Source organism: Hemitrygon akajei, chromosome 6 (assembly GCF_048418815.1).
Source record: "Hemitrygon akajei chromosome 6, sHemAka1.3, whole genome shotgun sequence".
NCBI classification, from domain to species: Eukaryota; Metazoa; Chordata; class Chondrichthyes; order Myliobatiformes; family Dasyatidae; genus Hemitrygon; species Hemitrygon akajei.
Window position 1 is genome coordinate 69,062,653 of NC_133129.1, and position 25,557 is coordinate 69,088,209.

The 25,557-nt window shown below is 37.7% G+C and overlaps 1 protein-coding gene across 1 annotated transcript in view; it reads right to left on the reverse strand.

Annotated features, from left to right (window-relative positions):
* Positions 1–430: 430 nt before the first annotated feature.
* Positions 431–25,557, reverse strand: part of smc2 (structural maintenance of chromosomes 2) — a 41,883-nt gene continuing 16,756 nt past the window's right edge. The window contains exons 7-24 of the mRNA XM_073048591.1: positions 24,701–24,934; positions 24,147–24,296; positions 23,556–23,789; positions 22,290–22,449; positions 21,824–21,941; positions 21,309–21,447; positions 21,061–21,180; positions 19,537–19,741; positions 19,138–19,273; positions 18,342–18,466; positions 16,057–16,250; positions 13,848–13,991; positions 11,994–12,188; positions 6,714–6,914; positions 5,144–5,260; positions 2,380–2,540; positions 1,224–1,371; positions 431–829 (exon numbers count right to left, since the gene is read on the reverse strand). Coding sequence (XP_072904692.1) covers positions 656–829; positions 1,224–1,371; positions 2,380–2,540; positions 5,144–5,260; positions 6,714–6,914; positions 11,994–12,188; positions 13,848–13,991; positions 16,057–16,250; positions 18,342–18,466; positions 19,138–19,273; positions 19,537–19,741; positions 21,061–21,180; positions 21,309–21,447; positions 21,824–21,941; positions 22,290–22,449; positions 23,556–23,789; positions 24,147–24,296; positions 24,701–24,934 — 2,955 coding nt within the window. The 3' untranslated portion in view covers positions 431–655. The remainder of the gene's footprint in view (positions 830–1,223; positions 1,372–2,379; positions 2,541–5,143; positions 5,261–6,713; positions 6,915–11,993; positions 12,189–13,847; positions 13,992–16,056; positions 16,251–18,341; positions 18,467–19,137; positions 19,274–19,536; positions 19,742–21,060; positions 21,181–21,308; positions 21,448–21,823; positions 21,942–22,289; positions 22,450–23,555; positions 23,790–24,146; positions 24,297–24,700; positions 24,935–25,557) is intronic.

The window sequence follows — 25,557 nt, forward strand, 5'->3', positions numbered from 1 at the left end:
TGTAAGCAAACTACACTGTGGAAGTAATTCTTCAATGTATGAAGAAATAACTGAATAATTTATTCTCCTGATTTTTGTTTAATACATCAGGTAGTACTGGTGCAGCATCAACCAACTGGAGACAAAACCACAAATCAGAAGAATAAATTAATTAGCACAACAGTGGTTTTATAATGTTGGAAATCATACAAGATGCTAAGAAAATGGGAAATGAGTTCTGTGACTGAGAGCATCTAAAAAGGAGTTCACATTCAATACTGTGGTGAATCCAGGTTTCAATGTGGGAAGAAAGGAATTTAAGTACATCTGGACTTGATAGGAACATGATTGTAATAGTCCTGTCTTAAACAGAAAATTGGTGCCACAAAGGATCCATTACCAAATGACAGCAACATCAAATGTGTAAAACTTGCAACCTAATAGCACTAAGTGAGAACGAAGCAATAAGAGATTTATTTTCAACAAGTTACTACATGAAAAGTTTACATAATTATAGAATAAAAACAATTCATAAGTTTATTAGAAATATTGAAAACATGTAAAAAGATCAGAAAAATATAAAAGGGAAAGAAAAAAACTGATATTACATATATGGAAGACAGTATACACAATTCTATATTGCTGTGCTGGAGAAGCTTGGACAAGCTATTTATACTTATATTTTCAGTCTGTTCCTCTTGTCTTTTGTTTTTGGGAGATTCTTGGGTGTGACTGAACCATTCTGACTCTGAGCAAATCTTGTGACAGTTGACACGCCGTCCACAAACTTCGTTTTGAATAAAGTGTTGGCATTACTGAACATACCATCTTTCAATGACACAACAATAAACTGCAGGAACAGAAGTTAAAAAAGAAATTACATTAATGGAGACTTGGAAGAAATATGTAATTCCCATTTCCTATACATTATCTACACCAGAAACAACAGATTTGTAACCAACTAGATAGAGAAATAGGAATGGAATTTTACTTGTCTCAAAAATAACATCTGTTCTATTCAAGGACATCATTTGACTACCAAAACACAATGCAGAAGTTCACACATTTGACATTGAGCAAGGGTCAATCTGTAGGTTTAAAGAATCAGGACTTTGACAAGCTGTTTGCAATAGTAAGCAGTGTGGATGGATAAATTCAGGTTTAATGTCAACAAAATTCCCTGCAAAAAGAATATTCAACATCTCAGTATGGAGGAAAGAAAACGGACTGAAGAATTTATATACCTGAGAATGGCGGAAATGTGTTCGCAGCATCTGGCCGATATTTTGTGTATGTGAGAGGTCCAAGGCTGCATCTACTTCATCCAGAATATAAATTGGAGCAGGTTTGAAAAGTAGCATAGCCAGAATCAGAGAAAGTGCCACGAGTGATCTATAGAATAGACACAATGGCACATTAACATTCAATTTACCATAATATTACTTGATTTTCAATATCATTAATTCATCCCCTTTGTATTTTTCCTGTTATAAATTGTTTGACCTCCCTAACTTACTTGGGTTTTCATTTCATTTTTAAAAAAATATGACTTAGGGCAAAGAAGTAATCAATGAGGTAACATCTCAAGATGTTCAGGATAGGGGATACAAGTGCCTTGATTTCAAAATAGCATCTGACTAAAAACTGAGTGTTCAAATATCAACCTAAATATAAAAAAGGTCAATAACATTGAGATATCTGCAGTTTGTAAGCAAAGAAAAAACGTCTTTGATCAAATCTGGCATGCAACATATCTATCTCCTTACAAAACTGTGGCTCAGCTGGCTTGGATTGTCTTGACACACACAAAACTATATGCTGAGGTAGGTGGTAATTTAATTCTTCATTTAAAAAAATAAGCACACTTTCAGGAATAAAAGGACAGCATTTACTGATAGCACATTGCCGAGTTTGAAAATTGGAATGTATAAATTAAACATCTTAGTGAGTATCAGGAACCAATTAATAAAGGAAGACATGCATAAATAAGGATTTTTAAAAAAACTCCTTTTGGGACATTCAAAATTATTTTGCAGCCAATGAACTGCAGTCACTATAATAATGTAGGAAATGTAGCAATTTCCACACAACTATCCAAATACAGTAAAATGAAATCAGTTTTAAAAGTGTTATAGAACATAGAATAGTACAGCACATTACAGGCCGTTTGGCCGACAATGTTGTGCCAACTCTCAAACCCTGCCTCCCATATAACCCCCCCCCCCACCTTAAATTCCTCCATATACCTGTCTAGTAGTCTCTTAAACTTCACTAGTGTATCTGTCCTCTACCACTGACTCAGGCAGTGTTGACTGAGAGAAGAATGTTGGCTAAGACACTGAGAACTATTCTAACATCTCTTTGCAAGAGATGATTTCAAAATTTAATAAAAAGACATACCTTTGACCACCACTAAGTTCGGTTAGGTTCTCCTTCCAAGCGTCTCCAAGAGCTACTTTGAATTCTAGTCCATCTAGTATAGTCTTGCCTTCAGGAGGAACTAACTTGGCCTTTGCTCCAGGAAGTAGTGTGGAGAAAATGGAGCCAAAATCTTGGTTTACCTAAATAATAAAGGTAACCTTGGTTGACAGAAATTCTACCAGCAAATACATAGGGTTCAACACAGATTGGTTGAGAATTATTTGCTCTATTCAAGCAGCATAAATACCTAGTCATAACCTGATTTTCAAATTGACTTTGCATCTTCACTTGACAGATTTTGCATTTCAAGAGTGGGTAGAACTTAACAGGACATGTTTTTAGCCTAATTTGTTTTCCTAATTTGTTAAATCACAACAAAAAAGCAAAAATAAAAATTCTATATAAAATCTTAATGTGTAATTTTCAATACTGATATTTGTAACCAGCAAATGGCACAGGAGTTTGATGGAGCATATTACTAACATGTGGCTATCTTTTGCCCAACTCAGATTGCTTAAAGATTCTGATAAACACGCAGTGATAAATTTTGTGGATTAAATTAGACCTGAACCACAACTTAAAAACTGCCTATCCCTGCTGTACCTCTTCCTCCCAATTAAGTAGATTAGCAAGGTCACTGCTAAACTTTAACATCAGTGCCACTTTCTGCTACCGATTGTGAAATATAACAACTATTCATAATGATACAATAAAGGTCAACTGCCAATTTGAAATAGATCCTGTTTTGAAAGAAGAAAGTAGTAGTTGGGAATTTAAGAATGAAAAGGTGGTGGGAGGGATGGGCAAGGGAGATTTGGAATCTTTGAAAAAAGTCAACAAATAAATTACGAGAGAATATCCAGCATAACAGACAAAAGGCATATTCAAATATAGTCCTTGCAATACCAGCAATTATGAAATATCTTTTACAGGAAGCCCATCCTCTGTTACTGATCAATATAAAACCATCAGTAGTAACAGTTATAAGCCAGTATAGACCTTAAGCATGCTACACCATTAAAGATCATAACCTCTGCTCTACTTACCCACCTGTTCCTTGTAATTGTTGGCTTCTCTGTACAGAAATCTCAGTCTGAATATTTTAAATTATTTGGCCTCCACAGCTCCCTGCTCCAGAGAAGTCCAAGGATTCATGACCTCCATAAGAAATTCTTCTGCATCTTAGTATTACATGAATGAAACCCCCCCACCCCATCTCTGAAAGTGATGGCTCCCTAGTTTGAGAGTCCCCACAAAAGGAAACACCTTATCATCTAACTTTTGATAAGCACCATCAGTTTATCCTTCCCCATCCCATCTTACCCCATGGTATCCTACATGTTTGAAGATCTCTCACTTCTTGTAACCTCTAAAAGATTAAGCCCAACTTTCCCTCACTGACAATCCTTTCATGTCAGGAAGCAACCTAACAAACTTTCTCTGAATTTCCTCCAGTGTAAATATACAAGTTCTTAAAAGAGGCAATTGTTACAAGATTACAGGGCCATCATTTACAATCTAAGGTGCATAGGAATTGCCAGGACTTCCTCCTCTTGAGAGTTGCAGAGGCTAGATCATTGGGGTACTTAAAGAAGTAGTAGAGAGCTATGGAAAATTTGCGTAAAAAAGAGGATAATATAGATCAGGCAAAATCACATTAAATTGCTGGGAGGGCTGAGCATCCTATTCCTGCTCCTCTTTCTTAAGTTCTTATCCAGTGTCTAAAAGAATGCTCTCACCAATACTCTGTACACTTGCTCTGTGCCTCTGAAATAATGTTAGTATTCAATTTACTTTCCTAATTATCTGCTACCCTACATAATAACTTTGTTACATTTACAAAAACTGTACTGGAGGATCCTGTAGTCTATCCCTTTAAATAATATTCTGCTTTTCTGTTTCTTCACACTAAAAAAGATCTCAAATTTCCCCTCGATACTTCATTTAAAAACTTTTTGCACACACTTAACTCATCTATGTAAAATTTTTGCATACTCCTCAGAGCTAACCAAACACTATCCTTAAACAAAAGGACTGAATGAATTTGTATAAGTTATTTACTTAATTTAAGTTATTGCTCTATCCATTCTAAGATATTACCTCCAATGTTACAAGGTCTTAATTTTTGTAGCATTTTTGTGACACTACATAAAACAGCCTTTAAATTCAATTTTATCTATAGGAATCCCTGATTATTACACCCTCAAAGGACTCCAATGGACTTTGTTTTTATTAAACATGGTCAATATGCTTTGATACTACTATATTCGTTTCAGATTTAATCTTTTAAAAACCCAATATATTTAAGCATCCCAAAGCAGGTTTTTTAACTACATTGCTCAATATCCCTTACAAATGTGGCTTGTAGAACTGCTGACTTTAGTTCCAGTGACCAGAGTTCAATCCTATTTTACAGTGCTGTTTGTGTGTAGTTTGCACATAGTCCTGGTGAACACTTGGTTACCCAAGTGTTCCATTCCCCACACATCCAAAAGATGTGCAGGTTGGTAAGTTATTTGCCACTGTATTGCCTCTAGTGTAGGTGGGTGGTAGAGCTGTAGCAAATGTGGTTTTGCACATTGCAAATAGTTTCATGGAAAATTAGAATGAGAATGAAATTGCTCTGAGTTGGCAAAGACTCTGAGTGAAATGCCTTTCATCTGCCATAAGGAAATAAAGAAAACTGCAAAAGAAAATCCAATCCAATACCAAAAGAACTGTTGAGATACAAATCTTTGTTTACCTGTTTCCAAGCTACATTCAAAGCTTCATTTTTCTTTTTATCTAGCTCTTCAATAGTTGAAAGAATTTTTGACTTGTCATTTGTCACTATTCTTTTCTTTTTCATTAAATCATTGTACTGTGAAGAAACATAAAATGAGCCCACTTAAATTTCATCAAGCTTTCCAAGATCCAGTTATTATTTTTTTATTTACACAAGTCAACAGGTAGTTATATTAAACTGGTATCTAGAATATGAATCAATGCAGTTTCTTAATATTCACAATAACACAAAGTTTAATAATCAGATATGAATATAACTATTCACAGATTAAATTAAAATGTATTTTTCATTGTGTAAGTGCAATCTTCAGACATTTCATATGGAAGCCATGATCAAATTATGCATTGCACTGAGATTTCAGTGCTCAACCTCTTTATACAGTTTGTAGAGCTCGCTATGGAATGTTTAGTCAAAATAAATCAAATACTCATGGAGATGCACATGGGTTTTTTTAAAAAAAGGAAAGAAATTGTAACAGCCATCCAAATGTGATGTGATCCAAACAGGACCCAGAAGAATTCACTCCCACAACCAGAGAACAAACACCACCTTAATGCTCTTTAATGAGTATTTTTAGTAAAGATAAATGGTAACAAGGAATTGTGTTAAAGAGCACACATATCATCACCTGTGATTATTAATCAATGAAGTCTTCCTTTACCAGCACAAACGTCAAAATAAGCCCACACCAATTTTTGAAGCTACTTAATGGTAACGTGTATACGACAAACTCTTTTACAAGATATAGTTTAAATTAAGGTAATTAAAATTATGGAAAGGTCATGCATAACTAACTTAACTGAAATTAACAGTAAGTTCCAAGCCATTATCTTTGATGCAGGTAGCTAATTAAATGTCTTTGTAAAAAAAAAACTTAATTATTTACATTTAGGAGATGGCCATGCTTTTTTTTTGTTAATACATATAAAAACAGTTCACTTGTGGGGAACACAAATATTAAATATGTAGATATACACTCATTGGCCATTTTATTAGGTACAGGAGATAGCCCATCCAATTCAAGGTTTGACATGTGCATTCAGAGATGCTCTTCTACACACCACTGTTGTAATGTGTGGTTATTTGTGTTACTGTCACCTTCCTATCAGCTTGAACTAGTTTGGCCATTCTCCTCTGACCTCTCTCATTAACAAGACATTTTCAGGCACAGAACTGCCATGCACTATATGTTTTTTCTCCCTTGCTTTGTAAACTCTAGAGACTGCTGTGCGTGAAAATCCCAGACCAGCAGTTTCTCAGATAGTCAAACCACCCCACCTGGCACCAACAATCATTCCACGGTCAAAGTCACTTAGATCACATTTCCTCCCCAATCTGATGTTTAGTCTGAAAAACAACTGAACCTCTTGACCATGTCTGCATGCTTTTATGCATCGAGTTACTGCCAAATGATTGGCTGATTAGATATTTACGTTAACATGCAGGTGTACCTAATAAAGTAGCCACTGAGTGTATATCTGCTTTCATTTCTTATAATTTCTAAAGAGCTTCATAAGTAAAATCATACCCGATCCTCGGCCTGGCTCAGCATATTCATTGCCCTCACATTAACATTTTTGCCAAGTTTGTCTTTCTTCTGCTGTAGTTCCTGCAGCTGCTGGCCTGCTTCTTTAGGACAATTTGCTTTAAAATCATAGACTGTGTTAGTCTGGCCAAAGAGGTGTTTTTCAGAATTAATCCATTCATACTCTTTCTGCATCCGAGTCACCTGCAAAAGTTTCAAATAAGAGAAAGAATAGTTTTTTTAAAAAAAAACAACAGCCCAACTCCAATCTTTTAATTAAACGAATCTCATAAGAACTAGTTCATCTCAAAGAGAATGAATTATTTTCTGCCCCAGCTGTAAAGTATTATTAGCCTAACAATCAAATTAAACTCAAAAGGACACTGTGCCTTCTTGCACAGTGTACAGGGATCAAATAGGACTAACATCCAAGCTGTATCCAATCATCATTCATGATTACAGAGTCCATTTCATTTTTTTAAAACAAGGTCAGAGTCAAAGTGATACCAGAAACAAGCCCTTTGACTCGCTGACCCTGTTACACTAACATTCTTTGACAATCCCCCAGATTCTACCATTCACCACTACAAGAAACAATTTACAGGGGCCAATTAACCTATCAACCTGTATGTCTTTGGGACATGGAAGAAAACCAGGGCACCCAGAGAAACCCACATGGTGACAGGAACAACATACAAACTCCACACAGGTGTCACCTGATGTCAGAATTGAGCCAGGGTCTCTGGAACTGTAAAGAAGCAGCTCTATTAATTGGCAGGTTCTACCTATCAGGCTTGGCGCTGAGAGACTGCTAAAAAAGAAAGGGTAAGGAAATCAAGCAATTAACAACTTGTAGAGATGACGGGAAGCTTTTTACAGATTCACAAGGGCAGGAATGGCTGCTGGTTATTCCAGGGTTTAGATGTTATGTTTCTAAAAGGACAGTGAGGGAAGAAAAAGAAGTGGGAAAGGGGCATTGGTAATCAGGGATAGTTTTGCAGGTGCAGAAAGGAATGAGATCATGAAGAAACTGTCTACTGAGTCAGTGTGGGTGGAAGGCAGGAAGGGAGCAATCACTCTATTTGGTGTATTCTATAGACACCCCTAATAGTAAAAGCAACACTGAGGAACAGGTCGGGAGGCAGATTTTGGAAAGGTCCAAAAACAACAAGGTTGTCGTCAAGGGAACTTCAACTTCCCTAATATTGATTGGCAAAAGATTTGGATGGGGCAGAATTCTTTAGGTGTGTCCAGGAAGGATTTCTGATTCAATATGTAGACCAAACAACTGGAGAGGCCAGATTGAATTTAGTGCTAGGCCATGAACCAGGTCAGGTGTCAGATCTCTCAGTGGCAGAGCATTTTAGAGAAAGTGACCACAACTCCCTGACCTTTACTATAGCCTTGGAGAGGGATAAGAGCAGATGGTATAGGAAAGTATTTAATTGGGAAAGGAGGAATTATAATGATTTTAGGCAGGAACTGGGGAGCATAAATTGGGAACAGATGTACTCAAGGAAATGCACAACAGAATGTAGAAGTTGTTTAGGGAACACTTGCTGGATATTCTGGACAGTTTTGTCCCATTGAGACAGGGAAAGGATAGTAGGGTGAAGGAACCATGGTTGACAAAAGATGTGAATATCTAGTCAACAGGAAGAGAAAAAGCTTACTTAAGGTCTGGAAAGTAAGGCTCACACAGGGCTCTGGAGTTAGAAGGCAGCAGGAAGAAGCTGAAGGTGGTATGAGAGGGTCTTTGTGAGTAGGATTAAGGAAAACCCAAAGGCATTCTACATGCTTGTGAAGAACAGGACAGCCAGAATTAGGTTAAGATTGATCATGGACAGTAGAGGAAACATGTGCCTGGAGTTAGAGGAGATAGGGAAGGTCCTTAATGAATACTTTGCTTCACTGTTCACGAGTGAGATGTTTGTGAAAACAGTGTATAACAGGCTAATATGCTTGAACATGTTGATGTTAAGATAGGGAATATGCTAGAACCTTTGAAAAACATTCAGATAGATAAGCCAGGACCAGACAGGATTACTAGGGGAAATGAGGGAAGAGATTGCTGCGCCTTTGGCAAAGATCTTTGTCTCCTCATTGGCCTCAGAAATAGTACCAGATGATTGTAAGGTGGCAAATGTTATTCCTTCATTCAAGAAAGGGAGGAGGGAATTATAGACCAGCAAGTCTTACTTCATTGGTGGGCAAATTATTGCAAAGAATTCTTAGAGAGATTTATGACTATTCAGATAGTCAACAAGGCGCTTTGGGGGGCAGGTCTTGCCTCACAAACCTGATTGAATTCTTTGAGAATGTGAGAAAACACAATGATGATGGTAGAGACAGCAATGGATGTGATATATGTGGATTTTAGTGAGGCATTTGATAGGGCTCCCCACAGTAGGCTCATTGAGAAGGTGAGGACAATAGACAATAGGTGCAGGAGTAGGCCATTCGGCCCTTCAAGCCAGCACCACCATTCACTGTGATCATGGCTGATCATCCACAATCGGTACCCCGTTCCTGCCTTCTCCCCATATCCCTTGACTCCACTATCTTTAAGAGCATGTGATATGGGGAGATCTGGTTGTGTGGACATAGAATTGGCTTGCCAATTCAGAAGGCAGGGGTGGTAGTAGATGAAGAGTTTTCTGCCTGGAGGTTGGTGATCAGTGGTGTTCTGCAGGGATCAGTTCTGGGAACACCACTCCTTGTGATAACTTCGACAACAAATTGGAAGGGTTGATTAGTTCATTCGCAGATGACATGAAGGTTGGTGGAGTTGTAGATTGTGTGAAGGGTTATTGTAGGTTGCAATGAGACATTGACTGATTGCATAGTGGGGCAGAGGAAAGGCAGCTGGAGTTCAACCAGGAAGTGTGAAGAGATTCATTTTGGAAGATCAAATTTGAAGGTGGAATACAAGTTTAATGGCTGGATTCTTGGCAGTATAGAGGAACTGCATGATCTTGGGGTGCGTAAGAGATTTACCAAGATGCTGCTTGGACGAGAAAGAACGTCTTATGAAGATAGGTTGAGTGAGCTAGGGCTTTTCTCTTTGGAGCAAGGAAGAATAAGAGGCGACCTGATAGAGGTGTACAAGATGACAAGTATAGAGTAGATAGCCGGAGACGTTTTCCAAAGGCAGTCATGACTCATTCAAGGGGGCCTAATTTTAAGATGATTCGTAAAAAGTACAGGGGGATGTCAGATGCAAGTTCTTTACACAGAAAAGTGTGGGTGCCTGGAACACCCTGCTAGCGGTGGTGATAGAGGCAGATACATTAGGCGTATTGAAGAAATTCCTCGATGGGCACATGGACAATTAAAAAATGGCTATGTTGGAGGGTAGAGTTAAATTGATCTTTAGAGTACGTTAAAAGGTGGGAACAGCATTGTGGGCTGAATGGCTTGTATTGTGCTGTAATATTCTTTCTTCTAAGTAATGACAGCATTCAGCTTGAATCTACCTCACTGAGAGTCCATAAGCTTGTCACAAATGTTCTTCCATATCAGAGAGCAAAACTCAGCCCCAATTCCTACAACCTCTTAGCTATGCCTTCAGCTTCACCCAACTCACCTCTCTCTCAACAAACTTCTCTTTCTCTTCTCTTCCCAACATTCTTGTTTGCCACTATTACAAGGAACTTCCATTTGGCAAATAGAGCTATGTAAATGTAACTGCTTCTTCATGATTTCATTGAGGAGTTTTTATAGACAGGATCAGCAATTTCCCCTATATTTATATTTCGTATATCTACTATTTTTTAACTATTATCAAAGTTGTGAAATTTTCAAACAAAAACATTAGTCGTTCTACAGAATTATAATTAAAATGATGTTCTTCAATATGAACTTTCATACAAACTGGTTTTAGTCTGAATTCCCACACATATTTTTTTTTGCAAATTGCTTCTAATTATCAGGTCAGGGAATTATCATATATTTAATTAGTATAGACAAGTAACAAATAAATCTGATGTATTGTACACTAGATGTACAAAAAAGTGAATACCTATATAGAAGAAATGGAATTGAAGAGCAGAGAGTGATTTTTGAAGCAGGAAGCCTACATGTCACCTTCAATCTTGGAAAGGTAAATAACCAAACAAAAGGAGGTATTTACAAAGAAACTTCTGATCTTTTCTTAAAGTTACTTTCAAATTACCATGCTACGTTGCAATAACATTTTCTGAAAAGCAGCTGTATTTTCAAATTCCTTGCAGGGAGCATGGTAAGCTGTGCATTTTGTCTTTGCTGCTGACAAAAGAGCAAGGGAGACCAAAATAAAAGGTAGAGGAAGACGACAAAAAAGGGAATGAACTGAGACCAAAAACAATCAAGTACAGATTTGTTAAGGGAAGGTTCTGCAAAGCAAATCCAATTGAATTTTTTTGAGGTAACAAGGATTTTCGATCAGAGGAAAGAATTTAATGGAGTGCTTATACAATGGATTGATTGAAAGAAAAGAAATGCAGATGGAATCCAAAGAAAAGTAGCAAACTTACTTTGAAGAAAGATCAAAAAAGTTAGAACAATGTATCCTGTATCCTGTAGGGTTCTGCACAACTTGGTAAAAGGCATTTGTTTTACAAAGTTTTTACTAAATAATTTGGACTAAAATGTAAATGCCACAATTAAGAAATTTCCTTTTGATACCAAAGGTGACAGTGTGGTTGACATAGTTCAAGAAAAATCTAGTTTGTAGAAAAGATATCAATGAAGGCATGAAGTGGGAAAATAGAATTCAATCCACATAAATGAATTGTTATTCATTAGGGAAAGAATAATAAATGATAGGCTTCAACAGAGAAACCATGGGGTGCACTTCCATATTCTTATATGTAAAGATCATTAAGCAGCAGGTGGGAATGAGTCATGACAATCTAGAAGTCAGTGCCTGAAAGAATGATAACGCCAGAAATCCACAATACGTAACTTAAAAAGCAAATCACTTGAGAAGCCATAAACTACAATGCTGATGAAGTTATTTTTATGGGTCCTTTAGGTAGTATACTATTTTGTGATTTTAAGAGAAAACAATAGTATGCCTGACAAATTCTAATACTAAGTGTCTGGCTGATCAGTTTGATCACCTTGCTGGCCATATTGTTAATACAGCCTTGTTGTTTGGAACCCCAGAGTTTTGTATTTATAGCAACACTATTAGTTGCAAAATGTATTGAAGATAAACCTTCCATTATACTGTATGACCTACTGAATGAACAATACCAGCCAGGAAACAAATGACTTATTCTATATGTTTTTTGAACTTACTTTTGCAGCAGCATCAGCAGTGTCACGTTTATGCTTATTGATATTGTGTTCCAGTTCCTGGATTTTCAACTGAGCTTCATTCTTCTGTTTTACTAACTCTGATATTGAATTGTTTTTAATTTGAATTTCTTTGTTCTGGGTCTTTATAGCTTCCTTTTGGTTAACCAGCTTGTCCTGAGCCATCTTCACAGCCTCCTACAAAACACAAGTATAAATCAAATAAATCACATAAGCTCTTATATGTGGATTATTTGTATTCTTTCATTTTAAATTTTGTGCTCATTAGTTTGTCCAAAAATGGCTAAAGTCTTAAACGGATGCCACATTCTGCCTTAATGCTAAATCAAATGAAATCAATAAAGAAATTATGAAATTGAAATATCCTTGCTTAAGGAAATTACTTTAGTGGTTTCCTCCAATAACAAATATTGAAAACAGACCCGCACAATTTAGTAGAGAGTTTCCAACTCAGTATTATTAATCCATGGCAACCCAAAGCCATTCCAGACAGCAGTAGCGCTTAGGGCCACAGATTAGGGCAGTAGTGATGCAAAGATGTATGCTGAGATCTGCACTCATGCCTCCTGACAAAGAAATCTTTAGTACAATGCTGGAGGACTCAGCACATCGGGCAGCATCCACGGAGGAAAAGAGTTGATATTTCAGGCTAAGATTTGACTGCTCCTGTGGCTCCTCCCACAGACCCTGCTGACTGCCCCTGTGGCTCCTCCCACAGACCCCTGTATAAAGGCGACTGTGGCCTGCTGCTCTCCCTCATTTTCCCAGGATGTAGTGTTGTTCTTCAGTCAATAAAAGCCGATATCTCACTTCCTAAGTCTCAGCGTGAGTTATTGATGGTGCATCCATCAGCCAGAATAAAAGGGTAAAGAAGGGAAAGGGAAAGGTGCATGACCCCCTAGGCAACTGTTGAATCGGGGGGGGGGGGGGTGGTTATGGGGTTAGTGGGAAGTGACAGGTGGAAGAGGCAAAGGCTGAACAAGATGGAATCTCATAGGAGACCATGCAATAATGGGAAGGAGGTGGGGAGCCAGAGGGAAGAAGGTGGGGCTGATGGGCATGTAGGGAAAGCAGGGGAGAGGAAAGAGAAGGGGTAAGGGTGCCAGAGGGATAAGGAAAAACTAAAGTGTGGGAGGGTGGAGAAAAGGGAAAGCAGAGGGGTGCTTACCAGAAATTAGAGTAAGCAATGCTGATGTCATCAGGTTGGAGATGACATGACAGGATATTAGAAGGTGTTCTAATCTATGCCTAGCTTCAATTTGGCAGTACAGGACATGTCTCTGTGCAAATGGGAAGTGGAATTAAAATGGCTGGCCACTGGGAGATCCTGACTGCTATGGTGGACAGAACAAAGGTGCTCAACAAAGCAATTTCCATATAGACAGGAAGCAATTTAGAGGCCGCATCAGATGCAATAAATGACACTCGTGTACTCACAAATGCTGCTTCACCTGGAAGCCCTGCTTAAGACCCTAGATGTAAGGGCAGATGTAATACTTAGCAGTAGAGACATACTCTCATGTCTCTTTTTTATACAAAGTACCTCTGGAGGTTGTAATTTATTTTATTTATTTAGAGATATAGCATGGAACAGCCCCTGCAATTTAAACATGATCAGAGTGGGAATTGTTTTAAATCATGCATAATTTCAGAGTAAAGCACAGCATGTTTTAAAAATGAAAAACTAAAATCTGTAGATTACAATCGTCATGTGCATAAAACACAAAGAAATACACATCCACACTTTAAAAAAAATCATGATTGAAAATGTCTGATACAAAGAACAAAGAAAAATGTAAATCACCTTTACCTAACCCAAATTCTAATCATTAATACCTTATTATTAGCCACTTCTTCAGCCATGTTTTCAATCTGTTCCTTGTAGGATTTGATAGCTGTATCCACAGCCTCAATCTGCTCTTTATATCCAGTCTGCTCATTCTTCAATGACTCTAATTCTAAAAGTAAAGCATCCATTTCCTACAGATATAAATATAAAGTTGCTTATTAGAGAAAATAAGTTGAATAAACTCCAGAAACAATTTTTCCTTTTCCTCATTCTGAAACCTTCTAAAGTTATGCTACGTAAGCAAATGCTGATCAAATGTACTATATAATCCAAGAGAATATTAAATAAAGATGATTAGTCTGCACTATTGACCGTTTTTATTTTTAGGTACACAAGAACACTTGAAGATACAAGCAGCAGTAGGCCCCTCAAACCTACCCACCATTTGATAAGACCATGGCTGATTGGCACTAGGCCTTAGCCTCTGGGCCCATTTTCCACAAGCTTCAATAGCCTAATATTTCAAAACTTTTATGCTTGCTCTTGAAATAGCCTCCTCAACCATCTGGGTATAGAATCCCAGAGATTCATTCCTGTCTGCAAGCAGACAGAGCCAAAGAAACAACAAAAAAACATTACCCAATTCGGAAAAGTGCTAGTATCTATTTGGTATTTTAAATAAGTGTTAACTTTTGAATTAACACAAGTCTAAAGGCTGATTTATACTTGTGCGTACAGGCTACACCATAGCCCTGATTTTCACTTCTGCATAGGCTCTACGCCGTAGCGAGCATGCGTTGGTGTGCGCCAAAACACTAGTTGGCGGTGGGGTTTCCAATGCCACTGTGTTGAGTTTCTTCATGAAAGACATGGATGAGGAAATGCATTTCAAACATTTTCGCATGTCGGCAGGTAGATTTGATGATTTAGTTCATGTGTTTTGCATCGGTGTCCAGACATGGCAGAGAAGAAACAACTGGAAATGCGTAGGAGGAAATGCGATGCTACCAAGCGGACCAATCACAGTTGTTACAGTCTGCGTCGCCACGACGCGTGTTACTTTTTTGGGGAGGTGTGCATCACGCTACAGCGTAGGGTACGCAATACCTACGGCGTAGATGCGATGCACAAGTATAAATCAGCCTTTACTATCTAGAAATCAACAATATTTACAGTGGCATGCAAAAGTTTGGGCGCTCCTGGTCAAAATTTCTGTTATTGTGAATAGTTAAGTGAATAGAAGATGAACTGATCTCCAAAAGTCATAAAGTTAAAGATGAAACATTCTTTTCAACATTTTAAGCAAGATTAGTGTATTGTTTTTGTTTTGTACAATTATAGAGTGGAAAAAAGCAAAGGAGCACCATGCAAAAGTTTGGGCACCCCAAGAGATTTGAGCTCTCAGATAACTTTTACCAAGGTCTAGACCTTAATTAGCTTGTTAGGGCTATGGCTTGTTCACAGTCATCATTAGGAAAGGCCAGGTAATGCAAATATCAAAGCTTTAATAAATACCCTGACTCCTCAAACCTTGTCCCAACCATCAGCAGCCATGGGCTCCTCTAAGCAGCTGCCTAGCACTCTGAAAATTAAAATAAATGATGCCCACAAAGCAGGAGAAGGCTATAAGAAGATAGCAAAGCGTTTTCAGGTACCCGTTTCCTTAGTTCATAACGTAATTAAGAAATGGCAGTTAACAGGAACGGTGGAGGTCAAGTTGAGGTCTGGAAGATCAAGAAAATTTTCCAAGAGAACTGCTCGTAGGACTGCTAGAAAGGCAAATCAAAACCTCCGCTTGACTACAAAAGACCTTCAGGAAGATTTAGCAGACCTCAAAAGAGCAGTGCATGCAAGACAGCCCAAGACTCTCACAGAACTAGAAGCTTTTTGCTAGGAAGAATGGGCGAAAATCCTCCAAACGAGAATTGAAAGACTCTTAGTTGTCTACAGAAAGTGTTTACAAGCTGTGATGCTTGCCAAAGGGGGTGTTACTAAGTACTGACCATGCAGGGTACCCAAACTTTTGCTTCGGGCCCTTTTCCTTTTATGTTATTTTGAAACTGTAAAAGGTGGAAATAAAAAAGTAATCTTGCTTAGAATATTAAATAAATGTGTCATCTTTAACTTTATGCCTTTTGGAAAGCAGACCATCTTTTACTCACTTAGCTATTCACAGTAACAGAAATTTTGACCAGGGTTGCCCAAACTTTTGCATGCCACCGTAGATATAGAACCACACATTTCAAGTGCAGGTACCTGTTTTTTCTCCTTTGTCTTCTTAGTGGATATGTCAGCTTTCTTTTTGGCATCATCAAGTTTCTTCTGAGCATCCTTCAATTCTTTTTCTCTCTCAGCATCAGCATTTTTCATCTTATTTTCCAAAATAGCATACTTTTCTTTAACCTTCTTTTGCACTTCTTTTGTTTTGTTAAGTATTTCTTCACATTCAGCTAAAAATTAAAAGCAAAGAGGATACACAAGAATTTTAATATTATGCTTTTAATGTAAGGTATCTTAAATTATTTTTGACTTGCATTTTACAGATGTAAAATGAGTTGTCAGAAAGCCAGCTGTTTATCAAACTAGTCATTTTAAAATGTGATCGTCTAACATTTTAGTTTGGTGCTAAGAACTCGTGATTGAGGACATGCTGGAATATAACAGTGGCCACATCAAACAATCAGGAAAACAAATGTTACATTAGCTTTTATTCCAATAGCGTTGGAGAATAAGGGTAAGGAGTTCTTTACGCAGTGTACAAGGGTTCAATAAGAACACAATTTTGGTCTTAGCAGTCAAAGAATGTTGAAACATAGAAAATAGGTGCAGGAGTAGGCCATTTGGCCCTTCGAGCCTGCACTGCCATTCAGTATCATCATGGCTGATCATCCAACTCAGAACCCTGTACCTGCTTTCTCTCCATACCCCCTGATCCCTTTAGCCACAAGGGCTATATCTAACTTCCTCTTAAATGTAGCCAATGAACCGGCCTCAACTGCTTCCTGTGGCAGAGAATTCCACAGATTCACCACTCTCTGTGTGAAGAAGTTTTTCCTCATCTCGGTCCTAAAAGGCTTCCCCTTTATCCTTAAACTGTGACCCCTCGTTCTGGACTTCCCCAACATCGGAAACAATCCTCCTGCATCTAGCCTGTCCAATCCCTTTAGAATTTTATACGTTTCAATAAGATACCCCCTCAATCTTCTAAATTCCAGTGAGTATAAGCCTAGTTGATCCAGTCTTTCTTCATATGAAAGTCCTGCCATCCCAGAAATCAATCTGGTGAACCTTCTCTGTATTTCCTCTATGGCAAGAATGTCTTTCCTCAGATTAGGGGACCAAAACTGCACACAATATTCTAGGTGCGGTCTCACCAAGGCCTTGTACAACTGCAGTAGAACCTCCCTGCTCCTGTACTCAAATCCTTTTGCTATGAATGCCAACATACCATTTGCCTTTTTCACTGCCTGCTGTACCTGCATGCCCACCTTCAATGACTGGTGTACAATGACACCCAGGTCATGTTGCACCTCCACTTTTCCTAATCGGCCACCGTTCAGATAATAATCTGTTTTCCTGTTCTTGCAACCAAAGTGGATAACCTCACATTTATCCACATTAAATTGCATCTGCCATGAATTTGCCCACTCACCTAACCTATCCAAGTCACCCTGCATCCTCTTAGCATCCTCCTCACAGCTAACACCGCCGCCCAGCTTCGTGTCATCCGCAAACTTGGAGATGCTGCATTTAATTCCCTCGCCTAAATCATTAATATATATTGTAAACAACTGGGGTTCCAGCACTGAGCCTTGCAGTACCCCGCCAGTCACTGCCTGCCATTCTGAAAAGGTCCCGTTTACTCCCACTCTTTGCTTCCTGTCTGCCAACCAATTCTCTATCCACATCAATACCATACCCCCAATACCGTGTGCTTTAAGTTTGCACACTAATCTCCTGTGTGAGACCTTGTCAAAAGCCTTTTGAAAATCTAAATATACAACATCCACTGGCTCTCCCCTATCCACTCTACTAGTTACATCTTCAAAAAATTCTACAAGATTCGTCAGACATGATTTTCCTTTCACAAATCCATGCTGACTGTGTCCGATGATTTCACCTCTTTCCAAATGTGCTGTTATCACATCTTTGATAACTTGGATTCTTTATATTGACTCTAGGAATTAGAGAATTATCTCACAAAAATAATGGAAGATTGGCCCTTTCCCACAGTTTACAACAGGCAATTAAATTAATCATTAAAGTTTTTGAGGAAATGATAGAATAGAATCCATTTCCTCAGGCTTGAACATGTAGGGCAGGGGTTCTTAACCTGGGGTCAAAGGACCCTTCGGTAGTGGTAGTGGTCCATAGCATAAAAAAGGTTGGGTACCCCAATCTAGGGGAATATAGGTTCAGGATAAGGAATTGGCTATTTTGGACACAAGGAGAATCAAGGGATATGGGAAACGTCAGGCAGGAAAGGCGATGCAACACAGAATCACTCCCTACCATACATGCCCCCAATTTAATAAAAGTACCAATAGTTGCTTGAAGAGATTCTAGCTCTTCCTGTTGCTTGTGGTAAGCACTCTGCTGAAGCTTTACTAACAGTAATTCCTCCTCCTGTGATTTCAACTCGCATTGTAACTTCAACTGCCGGTACCTGAAAAAGAAAATTGTCAAACACAATTTTTGCAATGTGCCAAATCCAATGTATCAAAATGCAGGTGAGGAGCCCGTTTATTATATTGCATGAGCCAACATGCAACTAAAATGAATACAGAAGACAATAGATCTAATTTGTTCCTACTCGTTGATTAAGTCATTTTTTTTCTTTTTTTTTCATAAAGACACCAAAATTAGCATATAAAACTTCATCCACAATAAATCTATACTCCAAATTTGGGCCAACATAAAGAATATTTTCCACAGGAATCCAAAATTATCCACATTTCCCAACAGCTCAGTATCAAGGAGAATGCTTTCTCATTCCTCCTTCAACCCTTCAGCAACAATATTAGTAACACACAAGCTACAAATGGAAAACATTGAAAGTGAGAATCTTTTACTGTACAAGATTCAAGCAAAGGGAACTGGGAAGTGTTTCAGGCTATGGGCAAGGAAACTCATTTAGAAACAGACACTTGACTTAAAAGCAGCATGTCAAGACAACACTTTCAGCAACAAGATGAATAGATTTAAAAAATTCAACATTGAAAACTGTAAATATATTTTTGCACCATTTCCAGAGGAAGAATGCCTTCACTACTAAACTGAAATTTATATTACAAGAACTGAACTTTTTGTGCTTCAAAAGCCAAGAAATTGACATACTTTTCTGCAATATTCTTCAGACTCCCCAGCTCCTTATCCACTTTCTGCAACTCATTTTGTTTAGTTTTGAGCTCACCCTGGACATCCTTCAGCTCTTGAAGTTTAATTAGCACAGAGGCAGACTGCGTACGTGCACCTGTTTAATAAAATGAGTACATAATTGAAAATAACAAAGAGCTGTATGCAAGTCATAAATCCCTAACCTACAAGAATACTTTGCACAGATATTACAATATGAAATACAAACGTGTTTCCTTCATTGCTGTGACCCTGAGATATCAATACAATTTAAGCAAAGAGTATAGCCTCCATTCTATAGTAGAAACAGTGAAACATACTGTAAAGCACAAGATAAATGACAGATGTCACTAATAAAGAATGATATTTTAACAACCTAACCTCCACTCAATGTTCCCTGTGGGTCAAAAGTATCACCACCAATAGTGACAGTCTTGGTCATAATCCGTGGATCAAAAGTCACTCTCTTGGCATTTTCCAAGCAGTCACATACTAACACAGACCCAAAAACATATTCCATTGCTTTCTTTAATTCATCCTCATATCCAACCAAGGATAAAGCCGTGTGCACATTATCTGCACCCACCTGGAAAAGAAAAGCAGAAAGTGCAAATTACAATTAATTGGCAATAGCATGGACTTTACAAGATGAGTTTTCTTGACCTTCTTCATAGATACAGACCATTTAACCCAACAAGTCAACAGAAGTGTTTATGCTCCATATGAGCCTCATCGTACCCCTCTTCATTTAATACCCTATCAAAATCTTCTATACCTTTATTCAAGTGCTTAATTTCTCTTAAATACCATCTACGTTGTTCATCGTTTTCTTAGTGGTAACACATTCCACACTTTCTATTCTATGGCCAAGGAAGTTCCTCACAATTTATTATTTATTAATTACCAAATTTATTTCTCATCTCTGGCCTCACAAAAATCACTTCTATATAAAAACAAAAATATTGGTCAAGAGATTTTTTTTTTGTTCTTGAGATGACTTAGGCCAACTGGAGTTACCCTCCACAAGATCTTTCCTATAAAATTATCATTAAAATGACAGATGGATGTTTGTTTATAAATCACACTCTTTTAACAACATTTATAAAAAAATACGAAGTACAAAATATAAGTCTTGCTTTGTTTTGTCACCCAAATAAAATAGCAGAAAAGCCAGCAATTCAGTCCATCAGACACATGCCATCTTTTTGAAGACCACTCCAACTAGTCCCTGTCCCTTTGCTCTTTTCCCTAGTGCTCCACTCTTCCCTGTCCATGTATGTATTCAAGAATGTTTTGCAAGTTATCTTTCAATTGGCTTCTGGTATTCTTGCAGTGCTTTTCCAATCTCAATCTACCAAACTTACAGAGAAAAAGGAGCTTCTCATCAGCTCCATCAGAACTACTTGAAAATGAGCATGCAATCTTACAAAACCCAAAGAAAGGAAAAATCTAGTTTATTGGCCATAACTGAATAACAATGATTTTTAATCAGAGTTGCACAGCATAGAAACAGACAGGCCCTCACACACATCACATCCAAGCCAATCTTTCTTTCACCCAATTCCACTAATCCCATTTGCCCACATCAAGGTATCAACCATGGAAAATAAACTTTACCCTCAAAATCCCCAGGTTCCTTTGCTAACATAAAATAAACATGCTGCTGAATAAAAACCTTGGAATGTTATTTGCTATCATCTCAGTTCCCATTATCAAAATGTTTTGATCAAACTTAAGGCAAAAGTTTGTATCTGTTACAATTTGAATGCCATAAAGAACCTTCTGGTTGCCAAAATTACACTGATGCATGATTTATACTAAGTCACAAGAACAAGCAGTATGCAGATCAATGATAAACAGCACATAGAAGAATCAAGTAGAAACACCACAATATTTTATGCTTACCAAATTTTTGGCTGCCTTTACAACACCTTCATTAAGACATTTGGCAGAGATTTTGTTAAGTGGTATAATGGTATATCTTCGCTTAAGCTCTCCCTTTTCTAAAAGTTTTTTTCCAGTTACCTGAACAACAAAACAACATTGAGTAACTCCCTTCTCCTTATTTTTGAAGGCACATAACTATTAGAGACAGATTTAAAAAATATCAGCCTTTTGTTCAAATACATGTACCATATATGCTTGTAACCTACCTCTGTGTCTACTACAACATTATATAGACGCCCTCCAGCAACCACTTCCAGAGCTGTCGCTGTGGAGATATCTTTCACAGAGAGAAGTGTGGCAACAAGGCCTTTCACACGATTAGAATCCCAGTTTTTCTCTGGATCTCTAAAATAAGCATTTAAAATTTTGATTTGTACAAAGTTTTTGCAAAAGTTATTAACCACTTCATCGTAAATACAAAAAGACCCAAATATTTTAGTTGACCAATAAAGGCAACCTAGACTAGAAAAATTTTAAACCATTGCTTAATGATTTATCAATAAATGCAGAAGTGAAGCATAAACAGAAATCAAAATTCAATATTGTGTTCTAGAACATTATGCCTATGCGACACAAAATCCTCCCAAAAAATTAACTGCATGATAACTTACTTTATAGGTCACCAGAACATTTATCTTATTAGAGAATGGTGCCAACAGAAGACAATGGCTTTGCTATATGCAACAATCAAATTTTCAGCCTAGAGATAGAATAAACTTACTTGTATTCAAAACTCAAACTAGGGAACTTCACCATCAAAGATTCATAAGACTCTCTCAGTTTGTTCACAGTTTGTGCCAGCGCGCGACGTTGTTCCAAAAGTTTCTCCTCCTTCCCATCTTCAGTTTGGTAGGTTGAAATGGTGAGGTGGTGAGGAAGTGGGGGTTGAAAACATTAGGAAAACAGTTAGCTATATTAAGCAACTGTTGACAAGAACCTTCTCCTTAAGCATTATTGTGTACATTTTTACATTAAACAATGTAATACTCAATTGATGATTTGACCAAACCAACATCACAAATTAAATATTTTAAAAACTGACAATAAGATTGATAGAAGTACTAGAAAAGAAATAAATTCTATTTTTAATTACATCACAGACTAAAATGAGACAGTTAATGTTTCTCTGCACTATGATCTGTTTATTAAAACTGATTAAATACAATGTTTTCAAAATCCCGCCAAACCTTCATAGTTCAGTTTCTGCATTTCTGCTTCAATTTTTTCTTTGTTCTTTTTAACAGTTTCAAAGGCCTCCTGGTTTTTCTTGTACCCACTGTCCGCCTTCTTTGCTTCAGCCTGCTTAGTCTTAAATTCTTGTTGGGCGTGCTTCAATTTCATTTGAGCCTACAGCAGAACATCTAAGATGAAACTTCAAAATCTCTAAACACACATTTTAGAAAACAAATTGTCAATGCAGAAAAGCTCCGGTAATCTAGCACCCTTGGAACTTTGGTGATGCTGATTTCACAAATTTTCCACACCACTGAAGTTACCAGTAATACCAAAGCACGATATTAGAACATGTAAGATGGTGGCATGATAAAGTTTTGCATTTTAAAGGGAATGGGAAATATAAAAGCAATCCAGACCCCAGCTCCAGCTGCAAACCTACCCACTTTTATGACTGCTGCTATTCCAATCCACAACCCAGTCCATGGTCCAGACCCCAGTCCCAGTTGCACTCTGGAATCCTGGCCCTGGCTACACACACTGTTTGTAATCTTTAAGTTTTGAAAATTCAACTGGCGCAACAAGTGTCAGCTAATGAAAAACCAAATGCTTTTTATTCCAGTCCTCCCCTGCCTCAGCTTTACCACCCTAACATCAAATTCTCAATATAATGTCGTCAGAAAACATAACTACGACAAAGTAGATACTTTCATTATTGAAACTCACATTAGAATTATAAAATTATTACAAAAGGAGGCCATGCAGCCTATGATTCAACTCCAGCTTCCTGCAGACCAAATAATCTGTCCCATTCTGTCTTCAAAGTCCATTGAGGCTATTCAACTATTTTTCTAAGCCTCTATTACTCAGTTTTCACTACCATTTTTTTACAACTCAGTATATGTTTATCTTTTAAACTAATTAAGTACACTTATTTTACATTATTTATTACCTAAAAATTCTATTTCAACATGGTTAAAATTTTAAGAATATTTCAACTTTGTTTGCACAACCTCCCACCTCTTCCAAGAACTATATTCCACTTGTTAAGTAATAATCTTGTCAACGGCTTAACAAAGTGGGCTTAAAGCTTCATTTATAAGAGGCAGGCATTCTGACAAGCATAGAGCCCTGATGGACAGAGTTGAAGAAATAAGTGAATAATTCAATGGAATATTTAAATTAAACCCATTAATCAACCACTGTAGGAACATGTCACAATTTGGATAACTTGCATTTTAAGCTAAAAACAGACGTTATTCACAACTTGATTTGCATACCTGTTTGGCCTCTGTTTCTGCCTTGCTTATATCATTTTTGCAAGCCATCATCTGGCCAGCAAGTGTGGCTGCCTCTCCATCTTCATTACTGGAAAGACCAGCAGAAACTGCGTTGAAGTGCTGCTGTGCAATGACTAGAGCCTTGTCATCTTTCTGGCTAGTTTCCTCTAGAGAGTGCAGTTCACTGGAAATCTTCTTCACTTCCTTTTCTTTAGCTGCAAGAGCATTGCCATCCTGGGAAAAATGCACATGCAGGATTTATTTGAGCTCGGCCTAACTTTTTGCTCACAAGCTGATACTTTACACGTGTGTATGATTTTTTGCATTAGGAGAGGATAGTATGAGGGCTAGCTAACCAAACTATTGAAATCTTGTATACTACCTGGACTGCAAATTACTTCCGCATTTTAAGTTCAAATGTCAAAATACTGTTTAAAATTTCCTTCACTCAACAGATGAACCGAGCAAGAGTAAAGTAGCTGAACATTGAATGCGGCACAGGAAATTTATTTCAATATTTAGGAAGCATGCTAAGGAGGTAGCAGAAAGCAAGAGATCTGAAACACTAACAATAACTAATGAATGCCTCACCTCCTCCATACTTTTGACAAGCACTTTCCGTTTTTTTTCTTCAGCTTTGAGATTGTCTTTCTTAGAGTCGAGTGTACTTTGCACCTTGGCATCCATACGATGAGCATCAGCAAGTGCCTGTTCCAGAGACTGAAGCACCCCACCAACTTCCTACAACACATCAAGTCCTAATTTTATGCCAGGCAAATAAACACAGAGTTGACAAATCACCCCCTCCAACCCATTTGAAAGAACAGCAGAAAAGGAATAACGTAGCATGGTAAATAATTATATAAAATGCACAGTAGCCTAGATAAGCACAAATCGATATCATGTTCTGACAAGAACATCGAGATAATTCCAGAGATATTCATATTCAATAGGTCAGTAATTCCGAAAATCAAGAACAATTACTCCAAAAACATCAATATTCCATTTTTCTGTAGTGGATAGTTTTCAATTGAAACTAAGTTTGAAAGCAAGTTATACCAGCAATTGGTATAGTCCAAGCACAACTTGGTGACACTGCTTGATGACAACTGAGAATAGCAAAGTGCTTTGTTACTGGCACTTGCCTTATCTCGGATCTGCTCCAGCTCACTGACTTCTTTGCTGATTTCCTTCACTTTCTTTTCATTCTCTGCAATGGTTTCCTGAAGTCCTACAATACTGTCTTGCATCTTCTTTAGATCTTCTGCGGAGCGCAGCTTGGTCTCCTCAGCACATACAAATTGATATGCAACATACAAACGAGTAAGATGTTCTATCTCACGCACTATTTTCTGGAACTCCAAATAAGAGGATCTTTCCTACAAGTTACAAAAAAAAAAATTAGAAAAGGGAATTGACTTGACAGTCAGACATTATGGTAAATAATCTTTAAATTAGAGATACCCTTCCCCCCCCCATACTGTTAAATGTAGGAAACCTCTTCTATAAAATTTACCACATATGCACTCTGACCCCACATAATGCTATCCGCATCGTACTGATGTCACAATGTGGTTATTCAATTCTTTATTGAAATTTTTTAAATGACAAAAATTCATTCGAAACAACACATAAGACTACCATTATAGTAAACATTCAGTCAATGAGAGTGCTTTACATATGCTGAGCCACTGACAGCCAATCACAAATTAGTTCATGCTCTGCCTCCCCCATGTATGTAGACATTCTTGCTCCCTGCCAATTTATTCCATTTCTTTCACCCAAAGTATCTGGAAAACTGCCTGCAACTTCCAGTGAGGGTAGGACATTTAAGATGTCTAGGAAAAGCATTAGTATGGACGTGAAACATCGCTGAACTGGCCAACGAAGCAGGATTAGTGAATGTTAATGTTGGTGATATGGAAGAGTTATGGCATTCTCATGGTGAGAGCCTTAATAACGAAGAGCTTCAAGCATTGGCAGAGCAACATATCCTGGGTAA